The sequence below is a fragment of the Erpetoichthys calabaricus genome, chromosome 2, assembly GCF_900747795.2.
Source record: "Erpetoichthys calabaricus chromosome 2, fErpCal1.3, whole genome shotgun sequence".
Lineage (NCBI taxonomy): Eukaryota > Metazoa > Chordata > Cladistia > Polypteriformes > Polypteridae > Erpetoichthys > Erpetoichthys calabaricus.
In genome coordinates this window covers 237,668,840-237,687,947 of record NC_041395.2, presented here as the reverse complement: position 1 = coordinate 237,687,947, position 19,108 = coordinate 237,668,840, and the positions used below count along the sequence as shown (strand labels likewise).

Here is a 19,108-nt window from a genome sequence, read left to right as displayed (position 1 = left end):
CAGTGCTTCTCCAGCATTGAATAAAAGGGTGTTTTGTGCTGCACTTATGTCTCTGCCTGTCTGTGTCGGGTTAGGGCGGATGTATTTTTGTAAAAAACGCACCTTTATTTGAAACAAGGACTGTGGTTTTATCATCATGTTTGGGGGTTTGGGGCTTGGGTAGCGCTGCTGCCTCGCAGTTGGGAGATCTGGGGACCTGGGTTCGCTTCCCGGGTCCTCCCTGCGTGGAGTTTGCATGTTCTCCCCGTGTCTGCGTGGGTTTCCTCCGGGCGCTCCGGTTTCCTCCCACAGTCCAGAGACATGCAGGTTAGGTGGATTGGCGATTCTAAATTGGCCCTAGTGTGTGCTTGGTGTGTGGGTGTGTTTGTGTGTGTCCTGCGGTGGGTTGGCACCCTGCCCAGGATTGGTTCCCTGCCTTGTGCCCTGTGTTGGCTGGGATTGGCTCCAGCAGACCCCCGTGACCCTGTGTTCGGATTCAGCGGGTTGGAAAATGGATGGATGGATGGATATATATATATATATATATATATATACACACATGTAATCATGGGACATATCCAGTCCTCCAGAATGTTAAATTAATGACATGTAAAAGCAATACAGATGTTTTCATCACGCTCATTAGGATTTTGGCTGAAATTAACATCAAGAAAATGTTGCATGCGCAACATAACTGAGCCTGCCCTTTAAATTAGGTTGTTGATTCAGTAGGCCTCTCTTGACATGATTTTTACAGCCCAGCACATCACAGAGTAGAAAATCTCACTGGCCATTGCCGAGTTATAGAAGTTGTGAAGGGTGTCACTTCCCACATCAAAGGAACACAGTCTCCTAAGGAAAAAGAGCCAACTCTGACCCTTCTTATATAGTACTAGCCATGTGCGCCCAACTACGTTGCGCGTGTTACAGTTGTCTGTGAAGGGCTCCCTGTTTAAACGCGGCTGCCAGTCGTGAACTGGGCCCTTCGTCGCACAGCATTATGATTTTTTATAAGGGAAACAAAATTACAAAAAAAAACCCTTGGACATTGATTCGATAGGAACAGCCTACTCGGAATCACTGTCCGAATAGTAATTATGTGGTGGTGTAGGAGCATTTCTGCTTCTCTCCATTCACAGTCCATCTCGTTTTCACGACGCTGTCGTTTCCTCTCACGATCTCTTCGCAACCTTTCTCCAATCTCGCAGGTTGCTTTGTGGCAATCCAAAGAGTAAGGCAATATACACGGAGCAATGGTTATAAAAGGGGGACACATAGGTATCCAGGCTCTTTAAAGCATAAATAGGGATCACTTCACTGACATGTGAGCAAGCCACGGTACAACTGTGAGACATGCAGCACTCGCCGGCTACAACGTAACAATAATAATTTCCGGAACGTGCTGTTACGTTTTCATTCATTTTACCCACTGTCTTTCTTTCATTCATACGTAGGCACGTACCTTTTATCTTCAGCAATCTCATTCTCTAACCAGGCCTCAGGAGCTAACCAGCGTAACACTGTCCACCACCCCTTTCGTTTCGGCACATTGTTGACATCCGTGAATAACAACAACGTACTAAACTGGAAGGTGGTCTACGCATGCGTGGAATTCGCGGACAAACAAAGATCAAGATCCAAATGAAGATTATATATAAAGATTAGTTAATTTAAAGCACAACAATTTGTTTAGTTTGAATGTCTGTGTTTTGAGGTGTGACTGGAGTACGACAGTGTTCAGTAGTATAAGCCTGGAGGAGATTCTTAATGCAATGCCTATGTTTTAGCTGTCTCTCTACTGCCATCTAGTGCTTCTTCTTCTAATTCATTCGCGGACAAACAAAGATCAAGATCCAAATGAAGATTATATATAGAGATGAGGGGCCAAACATGCCATAAATCATATATTTCTGTGTGTAATCTATTGGTTTACATGTGAACACTATTGGTTTATGAATATTTACTATTGGTTTGCATGCATACTTAATTGGCTTGCGAGACTAGTCCAACCTGTCATTGATGTGGACCTCTAAGCACTTGTAGGAGCACACCACCTCTATATCCACTCCCTGAATTGTAACTGAAAATAGAGGTTGTTTACATTAATATTTGTTAAATATGTTTATCATAGTGCCAGAAAGTGGCAAAGTATTACCTTTTGTTTGGACATGCAAGTAAGAATTTCACTGTACTCTATATACATGACAGTACTACTACAAATACAACTACTATTGCTACTACATATGTCCTGTGTTATGCAAGTGTCCAATCATTCACTCATTTATCAGTAAAATAAAAAAACTATAGCAAATATAAATTATTGTAATAGTGTATTTAGTGAGTGGCATAATCCACTCTTGCATTTTGTCTTGAGAGTTGTCACTCACTTGGTGAGGTGCACTGTGCAAGAACAAAGTAGTCTGTACTGTTATATTGTTTTTCTGAGATGGCAATGAAAGGTTGATCATCTAGCTCTGAGAAGAGGATTACTTGTGTTCTGTTTTGTGTATTATATTTACCTCAATTACCTTTCTCAAGACTTCTTTTTTTCTGTCTGATTTTGCATACGGGAAATAAATTGTGGTATCATAGTGCCACCATATACCAATCTGAAATTGCTTGATGGATAAACTTCCAAACAAGTAAACTGACGAATGTATAAGGATATGTATCCCGAAATGTTAAGTTATTTTAACACAACATATTGATACATATAAATATATACAAAATTGTTTACAGAGATAATTCACCAAACATTTTTTTTTTTTGCAGTAGTCTGACCGGGTCATTTGTAACAGTCCTTACAAATCCCAATTTGATATGCAGTCATTATAAATACCAATCATTCCTTTGCTGTGTCACCGTGGTGCTACGTGTACCCCTGGCAGATTGAGCAATCCTTCACTACTTAATCCTCCACCTAACAGAACAATTATAATTGAATGTAATGTAAAATCCATTAAGTTGATGTTTTTCTCTACATAACTGACTCCATACCTAAATACACACATATGCACATTCTCAAAACCACTTAATTCAATTCAGGCTAGTGGGGCACCAAAGCCAACCCTGACGTCATTGTGCAGAAAGCAGGAACTAGCCACAGAAAAGGAACTAATCCATCACAGTAAATGCCTCCAGGTTTATTTTGTCTGACAGGGTTATTCTGATTAATGTGTCAACCTGCCGTACAAGCCCAATTGTATTATGGATTAAAAGAAAACCGAATCTTGAATTCTGTCTAAGAAATTCAAACTCCTGTATGGTCAGAAAAATACATTTTCCCAGTATTAAGAAATGTAAGAGCCCACACTGGCAATTAAGAAGAAGACACACAAATGTTGAAGGTGTGTGGTGCATTTTGTTTCTCCACTAACAGAGGCTGCCAGGAGACTAACTCAAGGCCAAGTTTTAATCGGCTCTTGAGAGCAGACCTCTGCTTGTTGTAATTGGCAGGAATTTCAGTGCACAGCTGCTAACGGACTAGAGCTGCAAACTACATCACAACTGGGAACAGCTTGGAGACTGGCTTAGTAGAGACTTGCTACCAGGTCCTAACAAATTAACGCATTCCTTCTAGTTCACGGTATTTGACCCTTAACGTCTGATCAAGCTGGTGGCCTTTTCCATTACAGCACCATGCAGTTAGGAAATCATCTAAGCATTCAACAAAAAGTTTACTTCACTCCCAGTGAGGAACACCTGCAGCTTTTACTGAAGGAAACATCACATTTTTCTGCATTTTAATTATAAAATCATTTTGAAAGGTTCATTTAGGTCTGTTTTCCTTTCACAACATCATTATTACATATTTAAAATAAAAACCTTTTTTATTGTTTGGTAAAAAAAAAAAAAAAACATTAATATAATGGCATTAAGGAAAAGAAGACATGAGCTGCATAAAACACAGACATTCAAGCCCTTGTTATTAAGGCTCTGCCTCACGGTGAGACAGAAAAACAGTGTGAAAAGAGCATGAAGACTGTTAACCCCGGCACCTTCAAAAGGGCATCTGAAAGCAAATAAAATGTGAAAACAAATTAGAAGTGGAACAGCCCCCGCCTGAATGGAATGCCGAGTTGGCCCTTAATTATTCATGCTGCTGTGCCATGAAGCTGAACACTAGCTGTCTTAAGTTACGCCTGAAGTTGGTGTGCTTGCATTTAAAGCTTAGACCTCACTGTTTGAAAGATGAGCCACAGACAGCCCGGTTGCTGATGACATTTCTGACATTAGAAATGGTGGCACTTGCTCTCAGATGTGGCTCTGAATCCTTAAAAACGGCTTACGAGGAAAAGTTGAACTTAGAAGCCAAGTACTTTGTGTCCAAGGTATTTCTCACCGTCTATCCCATTTATCTTATTGACAACACTCCGTATTCTGGTAAGTTGCTGCTTTTTGTTTCTGTTTTACTGAGTGAGCAAACTGTGAGAAGCTGCATAAGTCAACAGCAATTGATAAACAGGGAGAATCCACAAATGGTGTGGGCTTCTGTCATTTTTCTTAACAGATAAATAGTATGCTAAGTACTTTCTTTTTTAAGAATCTGTTTTGGCCATATGATGTTTTAATTTATTCATTTTAAGCCTGTTATCTTTAGGAAATAATAAACTTTTTAATAAGATTAAAGCCAGAATTCCAATATGGAAGATATTATTTTTAGAAGTGGAGTGGAGTACGTGTTGCCACTCTTTGGCCTTCATTTTAAATTTTAATAGCACTCATTATACAACAGAACTCCCCTCGTCTGTTGAAGATTTAAATATGCATTTAATATTCTTTTACATTTTGATCAACATTATTCTGTTTCCTTGGCAACAAAAGTTTACTATTACATTAGTAAATGTCTTCTCTGCTTCAGGAGACAAACTCCATTTTTACTGAACATGTTTTATTTATTTTTTTTATTTGTGGCAATTATAAACAGTATCAGCTATCTTTATACAGCATGCACATTTATTGTACTGTGTTCATTAAATTCCATTCCCATTAGTTAGAAATGATTTCTAAGTTAAATTAGCATTTCTATGGCATGTAAAGAAAGCATTTTACCACTAAGAATCGCCAATTAGTAATACAAAAACAGTGTCTGCCAGAAGCACTTAAACTGGTTTAATAAGGGGTTATTTTCTTCATTCCTAATTGACTGAAATAGTAACCTGTAATGCAGAATGTAAATAAGGAGTTACATCAGCATCAGTTCTCAAATGCTAGTGTCTTAAATGCTATAGCATCAATTAAGATTATTCTTTTTGTTTTGTTTTTTTTAATAAATGTGGAATCCCTGCGTAAGTGTTTTCTCATGGAACTCCCCTGCTGTCACTGCCTTCAGTGCGTAGGTGGCTTCAGTCGCTCTGCAGGAAGCAACTAAAAGTGGGACTCCAAAGTTGGTTGCGCAGCAACAGGCCTCATCTTCATCAGGGGTCTTGTTTGCAAGGACAATAGCCTTGGAATGTCTTCCCAGCTGCCATTTAAAACAGTAAAAACCTCAAAAATTGCTGTCTCTTAGCTAATCCACACTGGTCTCAAATTTGCATTTGAAAAATGAACAAAACACTGCAGAGTGACAGCTTTGAAAGTCATAAATAAAAGGATATTTACATTTATATGCAAAACCAAAAAATTCTTTTTTTTTTTGTAACAGTTTTCTGATTGATCAGTTGAACGCTCTTTTGAAATTTCTTATATGGTTTAATTGAAAGGCATACAAATAATTTGTTTTGTGTAGAATCCTTCTATGCTGCATCACGCCCTGGTCATGGTGCAATGAGAGAAAATTGACCAGCATATTCTAAAGTACCAGAAGATCTTCATGGCACCGGATGGTGAATTTCATTGTGCACTATTCACGTGACAGGAATGACCATATAAACCTATAGTCAATACAATACAACTAGAAAACTACAATACAATTTGCTTTTTGTATACCGCTCTTCAATGATTGCAGGTGCAGAGCACTGTGAAACAACTTCATTTAAAATACAAGCATCAATTATGCAGATTACTAAATAGAAAACTGGTACACATATAAATGCAGGTTTCTTAAAACACACAGAGAACAAGGTAAAATTGATTAAACATAAAACGAAACCATCAATATCAGTCCATTAATTAAATGATGAACTATGGTCAGTCAACAATGGTGGAGATTAAAATTGTACAAGAGAAAGTCCAAAATATAGCTGCAGTCCTGGAGACCTCGGCCAACTGTCCACCTACCCACTGCTGTTTTTTTTCTTTAGTGGAGTCTGTGCCGGCATTCCAGTCTGATGTCAACACCAATTCAGGGCAAGTGCACAGATATGCTGTGAATGATCAGTTTGTGAAATTTATTTCTCATCCCTCTTGGGGCTAATATTACAGTATGTTTTTTCTTATCAAGTATCTTTCTGACTGAGTTTAGTAAATTTTATTTCTCTCTTGAGAAGAGTTTTTTTTATTATTATTATTATTAAATCTATTTACCACGTCTCCAATTTGTACTTCCGTCACTGACGCCTATCTTGCTTACAGAGGGTACAGCTCTGTGTGGCACGGCAATTTCATCATTATTGTGACATTATAAAAACAGATGCAACACAGTACCCATAATTGGATTCAATTCTTTGCAAATCTAAAGTCCAAACCTTTGCTTCATTTCTCATTCTTCTGGTAGTCTGAATCATTGCCTTTTTTGACCATGAGTTTGTTTTGTGTTTTGGCTAAAGTTGTTTGGTTCTTCCTGTCTTTCTGGTTATGACCCTCCTCCTGTCCACGACTGTGATTCATTTCCCAGTTCTGTTTCTCACTGTCAGCTTTAAATCAGTAAGAGATATATAGTATTACACTTGATTGCTCATACTGTATATTGTAGCATGGTGAATTCATTAATTAATCACACAGTGATTTCGAGGAGGTGAATCAGCCGGCAGCTTATTGGGTTAGGCTATTATATTAATATATATCAGAGAAATTTACAATACAGATATTCTTCCTTAAATCCATTTTTTTTGTCTGAATGGGTAGCACATCCATGGTTAGCACCACTGCCTTACAGAGTCAGGATACTACCTTCAAGGTCACTATGTGGGGTTGGCATGTTCTTCCATGTTCTTCCAGTTTCTCCAGGTACTTCATGTTTTTTTTCCTGCATTCCAAAGATGTACATGTAAGATTAATTTGTGTTGCTGAACTGACCGTATATCAGAGTGTGCACAATGGTGGATTATCACACTGTCCAAGATGGGTTCCCGGCTTGTGCTTGAAGCCTCTAGCCTATGCAAAACAGAACTGGACAGAGTGGTTTAAAAATGGATTGATGAATTGATATCTTACTGTATATCCAATCCCTATATTAACACAGCATGTGCAAATGATAAATGACAGCTAATCCAGTCAGCATATGTTTGTGCCAATAATGCATTGTTAACAATTATCAGAACATTAAATTAACAATTTTTCCTACTCTTTTATATTTTGCAACTGCAGTTGTGATCATTTTAAGCCTTTATCAACCATGCCAGAAGATATTTCTACAAATACGGTACAGCACTTGTCAAGTTTTGTTTGCACAAAGTGAAATTCATTGCTTCATTTATTTTCATTGTAAAGGGAGGCTTGGTTAAGACCAGAATTGCAGGTAGCATGGGGTCCCATGACAGCTTGGGGGGTCTTTGGAGGTCTGCAGATTTTTCTTCCAGCCACTTTATTAATTAGTAACCAATTACTGCTGCTAAGGCAACATGCTTTTTTGCCTTAATTTTAATTACTTGCTTTTTAAAATTAAGAGCCCTTAATTGTTTTTTTTTTTTCTCAAACAGCAGCCAAACAAACAAAGTGAGCCAACAGATTATCAACATGCTCAAATTAATTTCCTGCAGGACCACCATTTTCGTTCTAACCTGTTTCTTACTTAGAAGCCAATTCTTGCCGATAATGAAATACCTTGTTTAATTCTATGTCTAGTTAGTGCTTTCATTCTTTCAGGCCTGTCCTTTCTTTTGAGAGTTACACTGAAATGTTTTGTGGACACTTCAGTCTTTATAGGATGATATTCTACCTGCTAGATACTTCCACCAGTTCCTCTTTTTTTACTGCAGGGTCATGAGTCAGGAGCCACCAAAGATGTTTCTGTCTTTATCCCAGAACATCTCCCACTGGTGGGGCAGTGAACAGGGACATCTCCCTGAAACTCCTTGCAGCTACCCTATCTCAAGAGTTGTTAACTCCCCAAAGCTTTCTCAACAACAGCCAGTTGCTTGTCTTCTTTGCCTCTTCCAATACCTCCTTGGTTGCTTTATACAGGTTACTCCCCTATAACCCAAAATCCCTCAGCAGTCATGATGTTTGTTTACCAGTGAATCCACTGGCTCCCACCTCCACACGGTAGAGCCTTGCACTCCACCTGCTCACTCTGCATTCCGCAACCAGATCTGCATACTTGGCTCTCTTCCTCTCTGCCTCTAGCCCTTCCTCACATGGCACTTTAAGTTTGACTACTGTGGAATATTGGGGCTTGTACAGCTCCCCAAACCTGGACACAGACAGGCTCAGAGACACATAAGTACAGTACAAAACAGCACACTGTTTATTTCTTCATTGGGCAGCTCTATTTCCCACTCCCCACTTCAGAACACAATAAACGGTACCAAGCATAACAATATTGCTCAGACCCTTTTCCCTCTCTCTCTTTCTTCTTTCTTTCTCCTCTGCCGCCTCCCAGCAAGCGTTGTTCTTCACCTCCTGACTTCCTGGTTTCTTGAATGGTGTGAGGCGGCCTCCTTTGTAGTGCACCTGGAAGTGTTCCAGGTGCTCTTTGACCCTCTTCCGGCAGCATTTCCGGGTGTGGCGAAAGTGCTGAAGTCCAGAGCTCTGGAACTGTCCAGACACACCCTGGTGGTGGCCACGGGCCCCAGCAGGGTGGAGCTTCTAAGTTCCAAACCCATGGCCCGATGTAATCCAGGGGAATTTCGCTCTCGTGTTCCGGGGGAGGTATTGCTGTGAACATGTCCTCTCCCCCGGTCCTTCCATCATAGGGGCATCCCGGCTGGGCTCAGAAACACCACCAATGCAGATATCTCCGCTACAGCCCATAGCACCATATCTGGCCGCAGTGTTGTACCCCTGCCCAGGTCACCTCTGATCTTAGGTGTGGCTCTCGATCTACTGGTTGTGTCCACAGGCTCCCCCTGCATGTGGAATTACATTTTTTGGCAGTTCCCAGGGTCTCATGGCTTAACCAGAACAGATCAATATTTCTCAGATCTTCACTTTTTCCAATTCAGATATTTAAATTGATAAATATTTATTTATTTTTCATATAATTTGTTACACAGTTAGGAGACCCGGGTCCTCCCTGCGTGGAGTTTGCATGCTGTCCCTGTGTCTGCGTGGGTTTCCTCCGGGTGCTCCGGTTTCCTCCCACAGTCCAAAGACATGCAGATTAGGTGCATTGTCGATCCTAAATTGTCCCTATTGTGGACTTGGTGTGTGGGTGTGTGTGCACCCTGCGCCCTGTGTGGGCTGGCACCCTGCCTGGGGTTTGTTTCCTGCCTTGAGCCCTGTGTTGGCTGGGATTGGCTCCAGCAGATCCCCGTGACCCTGTAGTTAGGATATAGCGGGCTGGATAATGAATGGATGGATGGATATTGTGGACAGACATATAGGTGCATATGGTTTCAACTTAGCTTGGTTAGTATTCCATTATTGTTAAAATACTGCTTAACTCTGTCAAGGCTGGTGTCGACGTATAATGATGTACAGTAGTATCTTCACACAGCTACACGAAAGCGTTCAGCACAATGATCAGCTAGGGACCGATCAGCTGATTTTGATACATCACTTTCATTTTTGATCTCCAGATCCCTTGTATCAGAATCAGAGTGCGGTACATCTTGAGTCCGATTCAGCAGTTAGAACATTAGAACAATCTAAACGAGAACAAGTCATTCAGCCCAACAAAGCTTGCAAGTCCTATCCACTTATTTCTTCCAAAAAACATCAAGTCGAGTTTTGAAATTCTGTAAAGTCCCTAATAATATGTAAAACGTTGTCTATGGAGTATTTTGCTTTGCGCATTCGCTACGCTCTCTTATCAGATCCTCCTTTAGCTCTGGTGGCCAAAAAAATATTCAGCCCTCAAAGAGTTAAGGAAAAAAGAATTAAGGGAGATAAATCTTAAAAAAACATTAAAACAAAAGAAGGTTGTTCCATTAGCAACATTATTTGTTTACTAATTAAGAAAATGATAGGAACAAAAGCCCATGGCCACTGTGGGCCTCGAGTATTTGAGCTGACTCCCTGCTCTACAGCATTATTGGGCTTATGGTAGATCTTGAAGGCTAATATTCCAGCCCTTGTGGGTTGTTCTTACCAAGATGATGCTACAGCTGCTTGGTACATGTGTAATAAGTTGCCATGCTGTGTAATTCAAAACATTCAAAAATAGGAGCTTTTACCATGCAAATATGGACACTCTGCAGTCCTCTCAAATATATGGTTAAGTGTTTATGCTTTTAAATGCTTGCTTGCCTTTGTCTTACATGTGCATTGTTTAAATATTTGAGTTTGTAGACTTGAGTTTGACTGAATTTGGGTCAGTGCACATATCAGTATAAAGAATTCTGTTCAGAAATGTAATGTCAAAAATAGAGATTTGGTGGAGGAACAGGAAATGTGTTGTGGTTGTGGTGTGACCAAAATGGATTATTCCTGTACTTCAAACCATGTGTTCGGATAGGCAAGGACTAAAATGTGCTTACCGGCTGTGGCATTCGTAACTATGAATTGGGGCAATATTTGTGTTTTTCAAATGCTTTATCACCGAGTCAGAGGAGGAGGACAGTTATGGCTCTCAGGGTGAGGTCATTTCAGTTTTGGCATAGAGCTGGTACATTTTCTTCTTCTTCTCTATTATTCAAACTTTAAAATAGTATGAGTGAGTTGCAAGAGGCACATCTGTTTATTTTCTCAATTTTAGGAAACAGTGATTAGATAGAAATGTGGACTTTGCTCACACTGCCAACCTTTCTTGTGAATTTCAATTCTACTTTCAGGACTTTAGTAGAGATTTTCCGGTTTTTTAAATTTCCTTTTGCTGCTAATGTGGACAATCTTCCAGAAGTCTTACAACTGCAAGCATTTGAACTCCAGTGCAATAGTGATCTTAAAAATAAGTTTACATTCTTTATTGATTTCTACAGATATTTCTCAGGATTTGTTCCAAAGGCTTTGCAAGCCTTCTGTGGACATGGCCATCACCATTTGGGAGCACATACAGTTGCCAGCAGTTGTTTTCAAAAATGAAAATTAATAAAAGCAAGTACAGAAGCATACTAACAGACACAAATCTTTGCAATTAATTAATTGTTGCAATGTTCAGCATCTCACTTTATAGTAACAGTTTGTGCAGAAACAAACAGTTTCATAACAAAACCACTGTGCTTTAAAATTACTCTGTTTATGGTGTTTGAGCATTACTCTTAACAGCTTTTACGAAAAAAAAAACTTCTAAAATGAAACTGTGTAACGTAGCTGGGAAACAGATTGCTAAAAGTTGCGGTGCTAGCTGGGTTGCTCCATTTAATTACAACAAAAACAGAATGCAGCTCTTATTATGATTTACTGTAGCTAGAATTTGCTCCGGATTTGGATCTCTGTTCTCCTCTTTTGCTGATCAGTGTCTGACACCAGGCTTTCTGGTTGTCCGGGTTTTATCTCATTGCCACAGAATGGGGTGGGATCTTTTCAGAGGCTTGGCTGTGGAGCTAGGCATTCTGTTTAGGCAGCCTTACGATGCTACAGGGGAAAGTGATGATACGATTAACATACTGTAAGTGCCCCTTCTCATCCCGGAGTAGAACTGTTTACCTTGCCAAAGCCAAGAAGGAGGTCCCCAGGTGCACATGCGGGACAGCCATTTTCTTTAAAGTTATGTTTGTCCGTAACACTTACTAGATTGATTGGGTCCACATATACACCAATATTTTATATGGCTCACTGTTATTATTAACAAGTCAGCCTGCCACTAGAAAACTCTGCCCACTCCTGTGCTAGATATTTATCTTTCTTTACACCTAATCTCTCTTTCACCTGTCAATTGAGCACTTTAAGTTCCAGCAAGAAATTACTTCCAGGAACCACTGAAGTTTTCCACCAAGGACTTCTTCTAGTGTCTCTGGAATCTTGAATCTCTAACCTTCAGGAGAAGGCTACCCCAAAGTCAAAACTGATGATTCCAATCAGCAATGAGTATGGCATGGAAAAAATCATTTCAAGTTTGAAAATCTGATGTGAGTACTCACACATGACTCATATTCCAAGAAGATAGATAGATAGATAGATAGATAGATAGATAGATAGATAGATAGATAGATAGATAGATAGATAGATAGATAGATAGATAGATAGATAGATAGATAGATAGATAGATAGATACTTTATTAATCCCAAGGGGAAATTCACATACTCCAGCAGCAGCATACTGATACTGAGAAGATACTGTTTAGTGGATGCAGTGGATTCTCCATGATTGACAGGAGCCTGCTCAGTGCCCGTCGCTCTGCCACAGATGTCAAACTGTCCAGCTCCGTGCCTACAATAGAGCATGTCTTCCTCACCAGTTTGTCCAGGCGTGAGGCGTCCCTCTTCTTTATGCTGCCTCCCCAGCACACCACCGCGTAGAAGAGGGCACTCGCCATAACCATCTGATAAAACATCTTCAGCATCTTATTGCAGATGTTGAAGGACGCCAGCCTTCTAAGGAAGTATAGTCGGCTCTGTCCTCTCTTGCACAGAGCATCAGTATTGGCAGTCCAGTCCAATTTATCATCCAGCTGCACTCCCAGATATTTATAGGTCTGCACCCTCTGCACACAGTCACCTCTGATGATCACGGGGTTCATGAGGGGCCTGGTCCTCCTAAAATCCACCACCAGCTCCTTGGTTTTGCTGGTGTTCAGTTGTAGGTGGTTTGAGTCGCACCATTTAACAAAGTCCTTGATTAGGTTCCTATACTCCTCCTCCTGCCCACTTCTGATGCAGTCCACAATAGCAGTGTTGTCAGTGAACTTTTGCATGTGGCAGGACTCCGAGTTGTATTGGAAGTCCAATGTATATAGGCTGAACAGGACCGGAGAAGTACAGTCCCTTGTGGCGCTCCTGTGTTGCTGACCACAATGTCAGACCTGCAGTTCCCGAGACGCACATACTGAGGTCTGTCTGTAAGACAGTCCATGATCCATGCCACCAGGTATGAATCTACTCCCATCTCTGTCAGCTTGTCCCCAAGGAGCAGAGGTTGGATGGTGTTGAAGGCGGTAGAGAGGTCCAGAAACATAATTCTTACAGCACCACTGCCTCTGTCCAATTGGGGAGGGATCGGTGTAGCATATAGATGATGGCATCCTCCACTCCCACCTTCTACTGGTATGCAAACTGCAGAGGGTCGAGCGCGTGGCGGACCTGTGGCCTCAGGTGGTGAAGGAGCAGTTGCTCCATGGTCTTCATCACATGTGACGTCAGAGCGACTGGCTGGAAGTTATTCAGCTCACTAGAACATGATAACTTTGGGACTGGGGTGATGCAAGATGTTTTCCAAAGCCTCGGGACTCTCCCCTGTTCCAGGCTCAGGTTGAAGATACTCTGTAGAGGACTCCCTAGCTCCAATGCACAGGCCTTCAGCAGTCGTGGCGATACTCCATCTGGACCCACTGCTTACCTGGGCTGCTGTAATTGTGGGTGGGGGGAACTCTCTCCTATGCTGGTATCAGCAGAAAGATGGGTGGAGGGTGCAGTATTCCGAGGTGAGAGTGGGTTAGGGTGGTCAAACCTGTTAAAGAAGTTGTTCATCAGGTTTGCTCTCTCCATGTCTCTCTCGATGGTGTCACCCCGCTTCGAGCTGCATCCAGTGATGATCTTCATCCCATCCCACACTTCCTTCATGCTGTTATTCTGTAACTTCTACTCCAGCAGAAGACTATAACATCAATATATCTAAGATTAAACAATGTTTTTGTTGAAAATATCATCATTTGTTATATAGATTGGTTCAGCAAGAGAGACTAATCCTACTGTTAATAGGATCCAAATGAGAAAGGGAGGTGAGAGATGCCACTAAATAATAATTTAATTAAGAAAGTTGATCCCATTATATGGCCTAAGGAGCAATAGAATATTACAGAAGCAGCATCTCTTTGAAGGACAGCTGACATCCACCAACTGAGTGCCCAGTGTGTCTTACAGTGAGAAGAATGGACAGGTGTCCTGACTCTTCATTGGTAAGACTGCAATTTTGACCTCTTTGTCCCCTTTGAGATACACGAGATGTGATCAAAGAGCTCTAATAAGCAGTTCCCTTCAACCTAATTTTACCTGAATGTCATTCAAGTGTATAACTGACAAAGTCTTAGAATGTTTTGATTAGCACGCATGTGGCAGCACTTTGACAGCAAGCAGTTTGGTTTGGAGGTTTCCTACACTCCTTGTCTCAGAGTGAGGTGGTGAAGAAACATCCACAATAGTGGTTATCTTTTTCACAATAACTACTCAGTTGCACGCAAGAATCTGTGCAGAAAGTCTCAGATTCAAGAAAAATAATCACAGCTATTTGAGCAAATTGAAAGGAGACATAGCATGGAGTAGACAGGAGTAAGGGGAATATTTTGTTTTTGTTTTCCTTTTTTTGTTCATATACGATCAAACAAGCCACAAGTCCCATTATAGTCAACAGATGTGGTGGAATGTAAAACAAAATACATTGGCTGGATGCAACTTGTTCAGGTTCATGCATGATCTTGACTGAGATGGTTTGAAATGGGGTTGTGCTGTCTGCTGCACAATTGAGCCAGGCTGGTGTCTTGGATTACATGGGGCAGGATATCTTGTCATTGACAGAATTTCCTTTTTGTGGGCCATTTGCTTCAGGATGACTCATATTTTCTTCCTGTATATTATTAAATTACTTTTTTATATATACAAAGAAGTTGTTAGTTAATTCACAGCCCATGAAAGTGTTTTTCATATAATATTGGTTATAACCATCATAAACCTTACGTTGGGGAGGCAGATTTAACTGCGTTCACTTTAATTTTCTCTTTTTGTATCACTAAGTACTAAATGTAATAAACAATAATATATTATTGTCTATTTATTTTCCACCACTATGACTTTCAGGCTAAAAAAAAGTTACATTCCATCTTATGTATTGTAAAACATGACTAAAGAAGTTTGGCATTAGGAAGGGTTATACATTTTTCTGCTCCAACACCCCCAAGATTTACAGGGGGACAAGCTGCCAAACTACGTGAAACTGGAAAATGGCTGTTAAAGGGACAGAGAGAGAGAGAGAGAATTGATATTTATCTATTTCCTGAAATACAGAACCTGTCCTGCATTATTTGTATCATCCTAGCAAGCCAGCATGGCATGCTAGTTGATTCCAGGGTACACTCATGCACACACCCTCACAAACACGTACACATGGGACCATTTTTATGATTTCCTGCTCATTATAACATACAGGCCTTTGGGGGAGTAGGGGGAAGCAGAATGGCTGGATTAAGTATGGATTATGCTCAGTCTATACTGAGACCATAATCAGGTTTTGAATCAAGTGCAGAATCTTGAAATGGAGGGCAATGCGTCTGAGTATTTGTCACCATTACATCGTATTGCATTGTATTATTACTCATTACCACTAAAAAATGTAAATCATAAAGTATTCTATGCTAGTCATGTTGAGCGTTTTGTTTTAAAGGATAGTAGAAATGGGATAATTTTGCTCAGTGTATCTCCTGCTTTCAGATCCATAGTCACAGTGTATAGCTAAGTATGTAAGTAATTCAACCATAACTTGCATCACAGAATTATTAGAATTTTGAAATATTGTGTAGATAAAACACCCTGCCCGGGATTGGTTCCCTGCCTTGTGCCCTGTGTTGGCTGGGATTGGCTCCAGCAGACCCCCGGGACCCTGTGTTCAGATTCAGCGGGTTGGAAAAATGGATGGATGGATAAAACACCTGTTTTATTGTACAACGGCTTTAGAATATGGGTAGTAACTTGACACTCAAATTGGCATAGGTCAATTTCTTTCATAATCAAGGTTTGCCAACTGTCTGAGACTAATAAATAAAAAATGACTGACAGTTCATTTAAGGCATCGGCAATTTCCTTATTTTCAAGAATATGATTTATAGTGCTTAATGTGTAGCTCCACTATAATTTTGCACAGAATGTAACAGGCTTTTTCCTCTTTTATTTCAGCAGATGTGTTTGCAGGTAAATACTGCAGTTCCATCACATTTTCCAGTGGCAGAAGCACAGATGGATTTCCTGACAGAAACGTACTTAAATACAAGGTAAATTCTAATTTTATTGCCTCATGCAGCACTTGCTTTACAGCAAAAGCAGAAATGATAACAGATCTTGCGCTTCTTAAATTCTAAAAAACAGTATACTCCCCCGCATCGCTTGAAGTGAGTGTTTTGCATAATTTTTCAGAGATAAGACATTTACCTGAGGCCTGATTTGCTTAGAAATTATTGAGTAGATTACAATCCACTGTGTCTGGGGTGGAATTTGAACTGGCACGGCAGTAGAGAAAATTAACTGTTGCCACACATCCTGCTTACAGCATTCAGGACTAATGATATGTTGTTCTTGGATATAATAGACAAATGTGTGTACGTTACAGCACATATAAATTATTGGTTCATAAAATTTTCAATGATTGCATGTTTGTTTAAATAAACAACTTCCAAGGAAGTTTCATGTAGTTCTCTGTTTAGGCCCTTTCCAGTGCCAGCAAGCACACGAAAGAAATCCACCTCTGCCAGTGTGTCTCTGTGTTTTCTTTAATTTTCAGGTCTTGTTCTCCTCATCACATACCATACTTGTACAGGGTAAAGTCGTGCCTGCTGTGATTGATACAAAGCCTGAGGATTATTGTGAGGAAGGGGAAATTAACCAGGAGATGATAACTGTAAGATAAGAAACATAGTGAGAGAAAGTCAGGCATGTAACCAAAAATAAACAAACGCTCAGGCAACCCAAACCCGAGGGGAAGACAGAAATCAGAAGTTGAAGGCAGAAAGAAGATCAAAAAAATGAAAACGCAACCTGATGCTAGCCTAACAAAATTAAAAGTTTGTTTCTCCACCCAAGGAATAAAGTAATAAGAAGACTGTCATAAGGTGAGGACTGTGGTGGTACAAATCTTTAGAAAAAATCCATTTCAGTGGAACTCAGGGGACAGCATGCAGATGTGTCATAGTGCAGTAGTGTTGATGAGGCAGTTCATACATTCACGTTCTGATTCGCATGGTCTGGCCGATTACATTGTTAGTACTCTAGGGTGTGTGATTGTGCTTCTGCACCTGTCAACAGTTTAAAAAGGAGAATCCAAGTGGTACAAGGGAGAACTGAATAGTTGGATATTGGTCCTGAATAGAGACACTAAAGCAAAATTTGGGAGTTCAGTTAAGTGCAGAATAGGGGAGGAGGAATTGAGGGTTGCACAATTTATGGTGCTCCAATGGGTGTCCCTGCTGAACAGTGGCATTGGTGCAGGGACTTGGATTGACCCTCCCAGGGATCCAGGCAGTGAGTTGGAGCATATTGGAAGGTGGAGGGCTGGCAAGGTGCGTCTCAGCTGATGCTGAAGACGGCAGTTAGAACAGGAATCCATTGTTGGCAACCTCAGCTGTCAGAGCCTCCGCCAGCTGGGAGGACTCACGTAAGTTACCTGGGGAGAAAGAGAGAGAGAGCCGTGATAGAATTCCGAAGGAGCCTAACCTGAGTGTTTCTCTATGGGATTTTAAAGTATTTATTCATTTTCAGTCTTCACAAGAGCACTGGTTTTTATTATGCATTATTTTTTGAATTCTTTATTTATTATATCTGCACTACACCTTATTATTTGGACTTTGTTTTAATAAACATGAACTTTGTGCTTTGGTTAATGGATCCTGGTTGTTGTCTCTCACTCACTGCTGTGCCCATCTTGGTTATGAACTACTAGGGGGTCATGTGGACAGTTTGGAGTCGGGTATGAGCCCTGGACTTTGTGCCCCGGCAGAGTCACTTTATGTCATCCCTTCCTTATATATAGCTGAAATCATGTGACACATCCTGTTTATTGCATACACAATGAACAAGACAGGAATAAAAAATAACAACTTTCTTAAAAAAATAAATCTAAACAACTGGAAAAGCTGCCAAATACAATCTACACAGTAAAAAAAACATACAATAACTAAAAATCCACCTTAATAAAAGGATAAAAGCCTGTGTGTTTGTCCAGTTGCTATATCTCTGTTATTCCAAAACATGACGCAATAGCAAACATTTGTAGAAATAAAATACGTTGAATGTGTTAAGTCAACAGATGGCTCCTCACAAACATTAACACTGCTTTTACAAATTCCATACCAAATGGCATATAACAGAGACATACGCATTACATGGTTTATTGTAAACAATGCTGCGGTCTGCATTAAATTACTCAGATTTCAACCCATCTTAGACAGGTAGCACAGCTAGTCTGTATATAAAATGTCTAAATTATTACGGCACCATCTGTTCACACTCTTGGTCGCTCCCCTCTTTTTGCTGGTAGTTTGTCTTCTGTTGCTTAGCAATGGTTTACATTAACTAGTACAGAGTCATTTTCGTTATGTTTTTTGATTAAGTTTGTGTTCTGGTTTTTTGATCTTCTGATTTTGACTTTGGCCCTGCTTTTGTTTTGTCCTTGGGTGCTTTCATTTCCTGGTGCAACTTACAAGAAATCCAATCCCTCAGGATGCAAACTTTCCATCTATTCACAGCATTACTGAGGATTTTATTTTCTTTTTTTAAATATACTCTACTGTGTGGGTGGCATGGTGGCACAGTGGGTAGTGCTGCTGCCTTGCAGTTTGGAGACCCGGGTTTGCTTCCCGGGTCCTCCCTGTGTGGAGTTTGCATGTTCTCCCCGTGTCTGCGTGGGTTTCCTCCGGGTGCTCCGGTTTCCTCCCACAGTCCAAAGACATGCAGGTTAGATGCATTGGCAATTCTAAATTGTCCCCAGTGTGTGCTTGGTGTATGTGTGTGTGCCCTGCGGTGGGCTGGCGCCCTGCCCAGGGTTTGTTTCCTGCCTTGCACCCTGTGCTGG

At 40.5% G+C, this 19,108-nt stretch overlaps 1 protein-coding gene across 6 annotated transcripts in view; it reads left to right on the top strand.

Moving 5' to 3' along the window:
• Nucleotides 1-19,108, top strand: part of c2h10orf90 (chromosome 2 C10orf90 homolog) — a 241,812-nt gene that overhangs the window by 105,132 nt on the left and 117,572 nt on the right. For 3 of the 6 annotated variants that reach the window (XM_028795287.2, XM_028795289.2, XM_051922216.1), the window contains exon 3: nt 16,222-16,316. In XM_028795287.2, coding sequence (XP_028651120.2) covers nt 16,222-16,316 — 95 coding nt within the window. Of the gene's footprint in view, nt 1-4,073; nt 4,363-16,221; nt 16,317-19,108 lie in introns of those variants that run through there. The other 3 variants (XM_051922215.1, XM_051922214.1, XM_028795288.2) reach the window with 3 other exon arrangements.